The 12,570-nt window shown below is 40.5% G+C and overlaps 1 protein-coding gene across 1 annotated transcript in view; it reads right to left on the bottom strand.

Moving 5' to 3' along the window:
* LOC142078422 (KAT8 regulatory NSL complex subunit 1-like) overlaps positions 1-12,570 on the bottom strand; it is a 38,473-nt gene that overhangs the window by 13,755 nt on the left and 12,148 nt on the right. Inside the window, exons 2-4 of the mRNA XM_075140885.1 lie at positions 10,174-10,315; positions 7,625-7,807; positions 5,714-5,844 (exon numbers count right to left, since the gene is read on the bottom strand). Of these exons, the coding sequence (XP_074996986.1) occupies positions 5,714-5,844; positions 7,625-7,807; positions 10,174-10,315 (456 nt within the window). The remainder of the gene's footprint in view (positions 1-5,713; positions 5,845-7,624; positions 7,808-10,173; positions 10,316-12,570) is intronic.

Genomic DNA, 12,570 nt, shown 5'->3' on the forward strand with positions numbered 1-12,570 from the left:
TAAAAGTAAACTAGTTCTATATAACAGGGTATGATGAACCTCTGAAGTCTACAGCAGATCTGCATGAAACTATTCTTTCCCAATGGCCTCATGCCTCCTGTTGCCCTACACAGAATACACAGGTTTGCAGCAAAATTGGTGTACGTATTTTGGACCTGAACAATTCCAAACCACAGTAGCTTCCACAGTGGATAGCTCAGGTAGCGGGAGGAGGAGGAAAGGGTTGCTGTAATGAGATGTCACTGCCCAAAGCTGAAAGAACTTACTGCCTGTGTGATGCAAACAGGCCACCCCACCTGAAAAGTGACCATTTAAGAAGATGATGTAGCCCAAAGTCATACTAACACAATCAGTGGTTTAGAAGTGTGGTAGTGGTGTGATAAGCAATAATATAATTTGCATTATGAATTAATACAAGTTAGCTGTAGTTTCTAGGATTTCATCGCATAAATACACATCATCTTGTACTTTGATGATGATACTTTGCACCAGTTCTCTCTTCTGAGGCTTGGTTTTGCTAAGGTGGAACTCGCCTCCCAAATAGGACCCGCTCTGGCTTACGGGCACACTGTCATTCAGCCGCACGCAAGGATTTGTCTTGGCCTCTAAAACCAGGCCACCGCTCTACAGCTCATTGGCTCTGTCACTCCAGGGAAGTGCAACAACAAAGGAAAGGAGAAGATTCATAGCCAGAACCACAGTAACGGGGTTCATCTCCATCAAAAACCCGTTCTCACTCATGTGTTTGCATCTGCCCTATTGTTATTTGTCACACAAAGAAAATTAACTTCTAACGCTAATTTTTTGATTGTATAGCATTCCACACTTGAATAGCACGGAAAAAGTTACAAACATGGGTCATTTTATTTGCAATTTCTCAATACGTCTACTTATTCTCACAAAACAGCCTTAGATTTCCACTGTGAAGTCTTAGTTAGGAGTACAGCCAATGATCCTATAGAAGCTAGGGATAAGCAGACCAGGAAAATGTAAGATATATTTTCAGTTTATCACAGATGACTCAGGGGTACAAGCGTCTCGGTGGCATTTTGAAAGCTTAACTCTAGAGAGCATTTTTAAACTTGCATTCAAGATGTCCCAGAACTTGCACTCAAGTGCATTCTAGTAAAGTCTCATCTAGGCCTCGAAGGAGCTCTTGTGAACAAGAAAGTTTGAGAAATTTCTATTACCTTGTGGTTAAACAGGAGGTTCAATGTATCGAAGTTAAATACAGAGGAATTCTAGGGCTCTTACTCTCTTCTGACTGCAGAATAAAGCTCTGTATTGAGAAATTTTAAAAATACATGGTACAGCTTGTGAAAATCCATGCTTTCCAATCTACACAAGATACAGTTTTCCTTCCAAAAGAGGCAGAAGCTTCAAAAGCCATTACTAGATTAACAGAAACAAGACAAGCAAGTTACTTCAGACAGTGTTTCCAACACAAGCAGAGGATAATTTAACTAAAAAAATCTGAACAGACAAAATATTTAAGTTTTGGGATCATGTTACATATATCTACTCATTTAGGAGTGATCAAAGACAGATCATACCACACTGCACAGGAACCATCCACAGGAACTTATTTTTACGAGTTCCAAAGCGGAATCCTGATTCTGAGTATATACTCAAAAACCTTTGGTCTCTTCCCCGACAAGGTCCAAATGAATTCCTAGTATCTGACAAAAATTCCAGTCTGGGTACTGGAAATTATAGTTTCATGCTTATCTTGGGATGTTAGCTGGATACAGCCAAAGTTCACAATGATTTTTCCAGAGTCTGCCTATTAGGGAACTGCCTCCCAACGCAAGCACCCAGCCAATTCTACAGAAGAGTAAACAGCGCTGAAAAAAAATCTTAAAAGCATTTAGGAACCAGAAGAAAACAGAGCATCTCTTTAATATCTTAGGCACAGTCTCTTCAAGTTTACTGGAAGAGTTACAAGTTCTGTAACTTGAAGAGACTGTGCTTAAGATATTAATGAGAACATGGTGTAATGCTGTGTTTGCAAAAACAGGCTACAGTGATGCATAGTAACAAGTTCGAATTAACACGACCAAACCTGAAAAAAAGAGCAAGGCTCACACGTTACATAGCAGAAGGTGACAGGTCCAAGTACTGCGGTGAAAAGAAGCAAAACACATACGCTGTTCAGTGCCTCTGCCTCCCCTCCCCATCAGCCTAAGCTAGAGTCAAAAAGTGATCACTACAACTCAGTGGTGCATTTGCAACACTAACATTTGCCATTGATCCTGCTGCGGGTCCTGGCAATTATCCTACTGGTCTCTGGCTCCTGCTTTCACACCGCGGTGGCGATCGTTTCAAACGGAGCAAGCAAAGCAGTGGTTGTTCAACCTGTTTGCAGCACAGCAATCAACCACCACCCTCTACAAAACCAGAGCTTCACCAGCTCCAGCAGGTCAATTTAGAGATTCACATTCTTTCTAACAAAACTATCAACAACGGCCTGCACTACGAGCAGGTATGCATTGCTGATAAGGGAATATGGAGGTGCTCCTCCCAGGGGGCAAGGCCAAGCTTCCTCTACTTTTCCTTGTCAGATGGAATTAGCTGTTAATCAGAGCCAGGCACTGGAGGCCTGACCAGAGCTCGCATTATATAAAGAACAGCGACTACCTGGTACCCCTGGTATCCCAACTCTTCAGCCTTTTGGTTTTTCACATGCAGAAACATGCACTACCAATTCAGTTTGTTTTATCAAAGTTGGTGACTTATGTATAATAAAATATACAATGCCTTACTGGCAATTACAAAGATTAATTGCAAGGGGAGCAAGCATAAAATTTCATGGAATACAGAAGCAGAAAGTAGTATTTCAGCTGGGTTTAAGATCACTATATACATCCTCTTAACTCTTCAACTATGAAACAGAGACCCAATACACCATATTGCAAGTAACTGGATTAAAACAGCCATTTAAACAGACTTAGACTTTTATAATTTGGTCTAATGCTTCCAGAATCCTCTGGATTTCTACAATATAAGTCAAGAGAAAATTAGGTTTATTATCTGCAGAACTAGCCCAGAATAAAAATGCAACTACTAAAGTATCTACCTTCAGAAGATTAGCAATGTTACTGCTTGAAGCTCAGGACTAATCTGCTAAGAATTTGTTAACCTATCAATCACTGGCAGAAATACAGAATTAAGTGCTTTGAATAATCTGTACTTTCTATTCCCTCATTCTACAGCAGTCCAATCAATCCTAGGCTGAAACTACCACTCTTAAAATGCAAGCTAGTTTTACTGAATGAATACAGCAAGAACAACCTTTACTGAAGCCATCTATGAAAGAAAACAAACTCTTCCCTAACAAAAACACAAGATGTTTTATTTGATTAGGCAACACATCAGCCTGAAGCCTCTGCATGTCGTGATTAGTGCAATTTCAACTCTCCAAGGCTAAAGCTCAACCAGTTGATTATAAGAGCATCAGGTACCTCAAAAGAAGGTGCTGATGATTTGCAAGAATGATCACGCTGGATCAGACCAAAGGTCCATTTTGCTCAGTATCCTGTGGAGCAGCTGGGCTAAAAACAGGCAAGGAGAAAGGGGTGCAGAGAAGGCCTGGTGGTCATGGGGAGTTCTCAGAAGTGGTTCCAGCCAGCATCAGCAGCCTGCCACCGAGACAGCGCTGAGGAAGAAGGGCACAACAACCAGGACACAGATGCTTGACATTGCCAGGCACGTCCCATCACAAGCAGGTAAGTCCAGGCCATCAAGGGCCAAGGTGCCTCTGAACGCTGGGAGGGCGAGAGCAGCTCCCCGCTGTGCGAGTACGACAGAGGCAAACTGAGGCTTTGCTTTGCACTGGACTGACTCTGTCTGTGCTTGAACTGTTTGTTCTTCACCCACCACAATGACAATGGCAAGATGTGGCCCAGGAGGATCTGCCTACATCAACACAAGAACAGCAGGTAGGTGGCTCTGCATGAAACAAAATGCAGTGGCCCCGACTGGGATGTCTAGGAAAGGAGTGTAAGAATCGGGCAAGTACATACGATACATACCCTAGTGCTCTAAAGAGTCTCTCCCAGCACCTTTAGCTCAAACCGCACTTAGCTGAGGTAGTCCCAGTGTATTTAGCAGCTTTCTACCCCGCAGCAAAATGCAGACTGTATCCTGCTTTTTCAGCAACTTCACAGAAAATGGATGATGTCGACAACCTTACAGAAAACATAAGGAAAACCCCACAAGAAGTAGAAGTGCACCAAATTTTACCCAGTTTAATTTGAAATGCCAACCTGTCTTCCTGGGCATTTATGTCTCCTAAACTAAACTTGCTCACAGGTCTTTTGCAGATCCCCTAAAGTCTACAGGCAGCCAGGACTGGAGGCTGAAAGCCTTTTCTCCAGACATAAACAAAGTTGACAGGGGAACAGGGAAGCTTCATTTGAGCCCCTTCTTTGTAAGCGATGAAGGCCTGAAGGGCAACGGAGTTTCAGTCATTCTGCTTACAAGGAAGAACTGAGAAAGCAACATGCATCTGGTGGGGGAAAGGAACATTTTCTTCATAAGACTTCAGTGCAAGTTTCACCGTGTTGTTGTCTGTATTGGGTTTACATCCCTCCCTCCCTATCACTGCTTTATCCGATTTACACAGGATCTGATACAGTGTGAAGAAGTGAGGTTTCAGGCTTTTTTGAAGCAGCGCTAATTCTTCCCTCTCTCCCCTCCCAAGAATAAGGTGGCGATAGGTGGAGAAATCTTTAGAGAAGTGAAATAGAGGGCAAGGAAATAAGATTAAAAACTTCTCAAAGAGAACAGCCTAAAACCCAAGGAGATACCACAAAGCTACACATGAAAACGGATCAGTTGGAAGAACAGCACGTAAATGACTGGGACAATCAGTGCATTTAATGGGTGTATTTTCTAGGGAGCTTCTCTTAACTGATATATCCAGCGCTCTGTGGGATGAAAAGCTTATTCAGCAATGCTACAGACTAAAGTTTGCCTCTTGCTACCGAGCTTCTTGAAGCCCACTGACTGCTTGCACAGGACATATGTCCCTAAATATTAAACCAAACTGAATGCTAGTTAAACACTAACAGCAGAAGGAAAGTTCCCAATTTATTTAAAAATTACTGTCCCCCACCCCTCCCCAGTGTTTAACGAACAATTATCAGTAATACCTTTTTTCTCACAGATTCAAGGCTCCATAAAAATATGAAGAGTTAAATGGCTAAACTCTAGGTATCTCCTCATCACCAACAAGACAGGTAAGATTTGCTTCTCCATATATTGAAAATTAATAAGCAGAAAAATATGTTCTACGTTCTGTGCAAGGAGAGAGACTCAGAAATTGACTCGTTAAAAAAATAAAAATCAGGTCACCAGGATGCTGTAGAGCATCCAGCCTTAACCTAGCAAGCAAGGTACTTTGGTCATCCATTTATAAAAAGGAGGTAACATCTTCCAACAGGCAGGCAACATCATCTATATATTTGGCAGTTTGGGGGTTTTGGTTGTTGTTCTTTTTACACAATAGATCACAACGGGTAATTCTATATTACTTCTTAAAATAAATTCCCCTCTAGAATCCTCCCAACAGACATGCATACCTATTTCAAATTTTTACAACTGAACTGTACATACAGAAGTCTTTTAGCTAAAGACCCCTTTCTTAGCCACCATCTCCAATGTCTTAAGTATGAAATTACTTTGATCAGCCTGTCAGAGGAGGAGAACTAACCAGTTAAACACTCCGTTGACTTGGTGGGGTGACATGGCGCAGACTCTGAGGGTTGCTGGAGAGCCATTGATGGGGGTGCAAGAAGGACTTTGACACATAGGGTTTCCCAAAGACTCTGTAAGATGAGAGCTCTGCAAGAGAAAAATGAAATCACAAACTCAGTGAAGCTTAATGTGATAACAAATCTGAAGAAGGATGAGGGCAGAGAGGCAAAAAGCTCAGAAAACCAAAAAAGCAGTGTAATCTAAGGAGCATTCTGCAATTCTAAATAAAATTGAACTTAAATAGGCCCAATGTAAACAATCACATGCAATGTAATCAATTGCATTTCAAGCAACAATCTCCAAATCAATCTAAGTTCATATTTTAAATGTATTCTTAACCATCACAAAATAAGTATCACAATAGAGCTTTTAGTTCTGTTTTATAAGCTGGAGGCCATTTTCAGAGCAAGACGGCCTCATTTTTGAGCTATTCTGCCTTTTCCACTAGACAAAAAGCTCATACTGTACTGAAATCTGTACTAAATGCTGTACTAATTTAATAGAAACTTTCAGAAGTTTTAATGAAATACTAGGATTATTTAAGAATATTTGATGGTTCACACACACTCATTGGACACGATTCTGAAGTGTCAAAACCAAAATACTTCTGATTTCCACATCATTAAATCTCAATACCTGCAGTTCACTACATGCGTATATCTACGTTAGCATTAGCTAAACCTCCGCAAAGATAAAAAAGCAACAAAAGTAGTTTTCCTCATACTGCACTGTCAATGGCACAGTTTCATCCCTTGAAGGAAGCATCTTCTTGTCAAATAATTAATACAGGGATTTATTGAGTCACAGACTGTACCTGGACCACAGTGTTCAATTGGCAGAGCTTCAATTGACTTGTTTATTCCCGTTTTGAACAATTTAATTTTGCCATAGAATCTCTCAAATCTGAATGCAATTATTGACTATACTTCCTTTTAGTAGATATTTCTATGGTACAATGAAAAAAAACAATGAATCATCGCCTATTCATCTTGAATCTATCAAGGACAATCTCCCACCTCTGTTCCCACAAGAGTTCAGTTACTTAGTCTCAATGTTCAGATTCTGCAGTTTACCCTTACACATACCAGAATATCTTCCCTCAGAATTTGCAACTGAAAGACTTAAAGCTGGCTTTCAAGAAAAGGAGGAGTCTTAATTTTTTTTTTCCTGCGTTTTCTGAAACATGAGTATTTTGCCTGCTCTACAGCTGCAGCTTGTGACCGTTGACCCTCCATAGCTTCACAGAAGTTAAGGCTAAAAGCACCTGTTAAGGCACTTGGTCTGGTGACCTGTATACCAGGAGCTACCCACCACCACCCAGAAACACCAGCTTCTGAACAGTACTTAGATTTGTCAATCCTTTAAAAGGGTCTTTAAAACCATCATACACAAACAACGCGAGTCAGAAGTGCCATCGACACCAAGACTCTAGCAACAGCTTAAGATCAGAAATTAAAATTTTCCTAAACACTGGTTTTCAGGTTTTTTATGACTGCAAACTCAATCACTTTCCACAGACCTTGCACAGTAGATTTCTGTGGTGGTTTTTTTTTGTTTCATGGTTTTGTTTTGCTTTGGTTTTGTTTAATTTTGGAGGACTCTAAGAATACACAAAAGTACAAGAGCTTTTTTTAAAAGCATAAGGTGAAGCAAGTTCAGTTGTCACATGTCAAATACAAAGTACTAGTAAACTGATATCGGCTGATGCATTAATATATGAGAAAAAATAGCAAAAAAGAGTTATAAAGAAACATTAAAATAGTATATTAAGATGTGATTATTTGATGTGATTTATAAACTGCTGTTGATTTGAGACTTGGTTTAATGAAAGTTTTTTTCTTCGCTTTATCACTGCAGAATTACTGACCTGCTTCTGCGTATTATACAGGAAACGGGAAGGAACAGCACCTCCTACAGGGCACCCTGGGATAGACGATGAAGGCGAGAGCCACTTGTTCTTTTTGGAGGTCACCAGTGACACAGAACCCAATCGGCCCTGCTTCTTCATTAGGTCTCCAGGCTGCCAGTCACCACCAAGGACTACTGGGCCCTGGGGATAAAAAGTGACACCAAATTCCACTCATAGAAGCCGCAGCACAACTAATATTTAAATATACTCTAAAAGGGAAAGAAACAACTTGGGAGTTGCATTTCTATGGCAACTTCATTAATTCAACTCTCTAACCTAGGGGAAGCAGTTTAAGGAGGAAATGTTACTAGGCCAACATCAATGCTGTTTGTTTTTCCTAGAAGAGCTGTCCACAACCATGGCTTATAATTAACATGCTGGTTTCAAGGTCCTCCAGCTCCGCTCACAGCTACAGGGAGGTGTAACTGAGATCAGCAAAAAGGAAATCGAGGCATGACAGTGCCCACAGGACATGACTTGCTCGGTATCATCAGTCATGGACCAGCAGGCATTGGTGACTGCTATTTTAGACTATTCAGAGAATGTAGACTATTAAGAATAACGTGGCAGTAATTAATGAGTACTGCTCAAAAGATGATGATTGCCATGATTAAGACTACCATCCTCCCTTCACACTATTTCATTTCCATTTTTATAACGGGTGAGGAGAGCTGGCCACTCTGCAGTTCAGTTTCTACTGCTCCAGTCACACATATCCTTTTCATCCTTACCAGCGTATGCCTTGTGGCATACACACAATGCTCTACACACCAACGTATTTCTCTTGACAATCTTCTCTGTATTTAACAGCAGCTTAATAGTTTCTCACACCAGCAAAATGTCTCTTTAGTAAGAGAGATTGGTAGAAAGTAGCTGGAAATTTAGCACTCCTTAGGGGGAAATTTAATGTTATTCACTGTGTAATCTACACTTTATAGCACCTGTGGTATAATTATACACATACTTGTGAATGGAAGAAAATATTATGCAGAAGAATTAACTTATTCATGCATTTGCATTCATGTCTGTACAAACATCATAATTGCTTGAGAACAGTAACTGCTTTACAGTGAATTAAAGATAATCATAAGCTAATTTGGTTAAAGAAATACTGAAATACAGCTAAGACAAATTCCAGTTCCTTAGAAAAGATTCAAAGCATCTGAAAAGTTAGTATTCTCCTTCATCTTCTTGTGCTGCATTAGAGACTAATGTTATGAAAGTCTAGGGCCCTCAGGAATCATTATTTCCATAGCATTAGAGTAGAATCAAAGAGCAATTTAGATCGGAAAGTAAACCTGGAGGTCACCTAGTCTAAGCCTCCACTCAAAGCAGGTCTGACTGACCCTCTCGTTGGCAATCCTAGCCAAGAATGCCAATAAATTAAGGCTTTCCTCACCCGAGATCTTGCAGGAGCACCTACAAAAGTGTATGAGGAGTAAAGCTATATGGGCACTGCTCTTTATCTTTGTCTGAGACACATTATACCCCAGTGGAATAATAAGTTTTAAATTTATCAAAAAAGTCATCCAACATATTTGATATATAAAAGCTGATGCAAAAGGAAAGTGCATTTATCTAGAGAAAACATACACAGATGCAATGAGGACAATAATTAAAACAGTCTTCCTTCCAGACAAAGGGCAGAAGGAAGGAAAACATTCAAGCCAAGTAAAAACCCTCACGTTCTGCTTTTTTTCCCCCCCGAAGTCTGGGGAAATGAGCTTTACAGTTTACACTGAGAGCTAAACAGATTCAAATCATTTCAAATCGGAACATGAGAGTTATTTCAGACGCACCTTGAAAGGATTAACTCAAGTGTTTCCAGAGACTTTTGCAGTGGACTGAGAGGCTCTGAAAAGGGGAAACCCCAAAATACATTTCAGGCTTTGAAGATGGAAAATTTATTTTTTCCCAGGAAATCTACTCACATAGAAGTAAATATCATTCTAGTCAAGAAATGAGTATTCATCCTATTTATTTTCTACCACAATGCTTCTCAGATATTGAAGTGAAACATTAAATGGTCATGGCCTAGAAGAAAAGCATAAAACTTGTATACGCGGTGTTCTGAGATTTAAAGATCCGTGTGCTTTAAGTGATAATACTTTCCAGCAAGCATCAAGGCTTGAAACATAAACAGTACCTGTGAGCACCTCTGATGGTACCCTGGCACTATTCCAGTTTAGAAACCAACATTTGCAAGGACCGACTTGGTGGCTTACGCCGCTGTGGAACCCTGTTCCATTAATGAGCTGCTCTACCTGGACAAAATGATGAAATTAAGTCCCTGCTCTCTCAGCAAGCTCTTACTATAATCTTTGTGAAGTAGACAGAGTCACAGCCCTCAAAAGACAAAGGTAATACCTCTTACTGGTATGGGGCTAACTCAAAAGCTTTTTCCCTGACCCTTATTTCTACAGAGAAAATACTATTTTGATAAAGAAATAGCCCGTTAATAGCTTCCAGAGAACCTCCCAAGTCATAAAACAGAAGGCTAAAATTACCTTGGCAGCACGAAGTCGCTTGTAGATATCTGTCTGCTGTCTTATTCGATATTCCAAATCAGCGATTTGAGCCTGCAACCACGTCCAACGGCAAATAATCGCTGCTCTCTCCATCGCCCACTGGCACTCTGCATGGCGACGTCTGAAAAGCAGAAGTTTGCTTGTGCTTATCATTTAACAGCTTCAACACTAAAAACACCCTGACAGAAATTCAAGAACAGTTTCACTACTAAAAAGTGATTAAGAGTTTGTGGCAGATACAGGACAAATGAGTTTTCCTCCCACAAATTCCAGCCTTAATTTACAACTCCTATCCCCAAGATAGAGCAGTCAATACAATTCTTCAACTCTGCAACAAAATATATTAAAAAGGAGCAGTATCATTATTTTGACTACCACAACCAATGCAGGAGTCCAGTTCTTTCTAGATCAGCACAGAAATGACTTCTCTCCTCTGCAAATTGGGGGACAGAAATCACAAAAAGAACTGCCTGAAGGGACAAAGTCCTAGCTTGTGCTGCTGTCCAGAGAGCAGCACAACCTGTATCAGTGACACTCCTCATAGCTGTTTGCCTGCAAGATTTTTAGTCTATTGCTTGAATCTCTGTTGCTGTAACAGAAGACTATCACACTAGTGCCATGTAGAACACCAGATGTTAACACACCTACACAGATAATACTTTTTTCATTTACACTCAAAGTAAAAGAAAGTATTGTCTTCACTGAAAGTTACTGTTTGAACGAAGGTTTGCCTTAAAGGACCACACCACACACTCTAGTGGGTTCAGCAGCCGATGCGCTGTGTTTAAGCATCAGGCACTGTGCAGTAACCTTACTGGCCTCCCAAAACGCATCCCTGCTTGTCAGTCAGAGCCTCTAGGCTACAGACAGACAAGCACTGACACCCCGCACTACGGCATTTTAAGAAGCTGTCATGCTGAGCACAAATGACAGCCTGTGGCACCTGCTATAATACTTGGCACATGCATTATACCTATAGGGGGAAAAAAAAAGGCAGATAAGGTCCCGCAATTAATAAGCAGTTTGAATTTCTTTTGCTGAAACAGAAAAATCACCTTGCATAACAACAAGTTTTTTCTTTAGTGTTACAATTTCAGTTATACTGGTTACTAAACAGACCCACAAACTACTATATCACTAGGAACTGAAGCACATGAGTGGCGTTTATTGACAAGAGCTTTTCCACAGAGGAAAATATCTGATGCGAGTACATTCTTGATCCACAACGGGGCGTTTCAATACGCAGCTCTAAATTCAACGACCTAGGGCTCTGGGCGATTCTCGGTGGCAGCACTGTGGAGGGGAGAGCTGGCATCTCAACCACAGAATACAGGACAATGCACAGCTGCGGGGGATCCTACAGCAAGGTCGTTCTTATGAAATGAAAGCGTTCTTCTCTTCCAATACCTGCACCCATAAATAAATTTACAATCCTAAGACGACCTTGTGGCTTAAAGACTTCCTCAGAGTTTTGTTATTTCTAAGCAAGTAGTCTAAGAAAGATTTTGTAGCTCACAAATCCTAAATACATTTAGCACGTGATCTGAATTTATGGAGATTAAAAGAAGCACATATTCAAATAATCCTCATAATATAAGCAAAGTACAGCTACACAATAGTACTTCAATCACTTTAGAGTTTGAAACACTGGCTAATGCAAACACCACTTCGTGAGTGGAAGTTTGTGGAAGCTCTGGTGTATGCTTTTTGCTTTTGCATCAGCAGTTTGCAATAACTTAAAAAAATCTCCTAGTGCAGGCAGGAACCTGCCTGCCTGCGAAAGAATAAGGATAAAAAAAAAAGTTTAATCTTCTGTTCTTGACTCAAGACCACTCACTTCACAATCTGGTGTAATTCAACTCAAACCTCTATTGCCAACCCCATGGTGGGGTTTTTTTGCTCCCTTCAGAAAGTGCGTGACCTACTTTACATCAGCAGTACGACGGCTGAAGAACAAAGACCAGTTAGGGCTAAAACCACTTTAGGGAAATGTTAAGAGGCTCCTTTTCATCGGTGTGGGGAGTCTGCTGTATCTGCATAGGATCAGATGTGGCTACAGTTTAAGAACTCTACTTTTAATAAAGAAACACATCAAAGAATTATTTAGAGCAATATATCAAAAGTAAGAACAGAGCACTGACTAGATGAAAAAATCAGATCTCTCAGATAGAGAAAAACTTCGAATTTACTTTAAATTAAAGCTTCTAGAAACAATTGGGAATCAATATGTGAGCAGAGAGATAAAACTCCGAAGGGGCCCCAAGCTAATGATGCAGCTTCAAAGCAACTTCAAAGAGTCCAGTTAGCACACCAGTGAATGAGTATTCTGACTGACGAGTTCATGCCAAAGGGAAACCAAGCTGCAATTTGACTGAC

The sequence above is a fragment of the Calonectris borealis genome, chromosome 2 (assembly GCF_964195595.1).
Source record: "Calonectris borealis chromosome 2, bCalBor7.hap1.2, whole genome shotgun sequence".
NCBI lineage: Eukaryota > Metazoa > Chordata > Aves > Procellariiformes > Procellariidae > Calonectris > Calonectris borealis.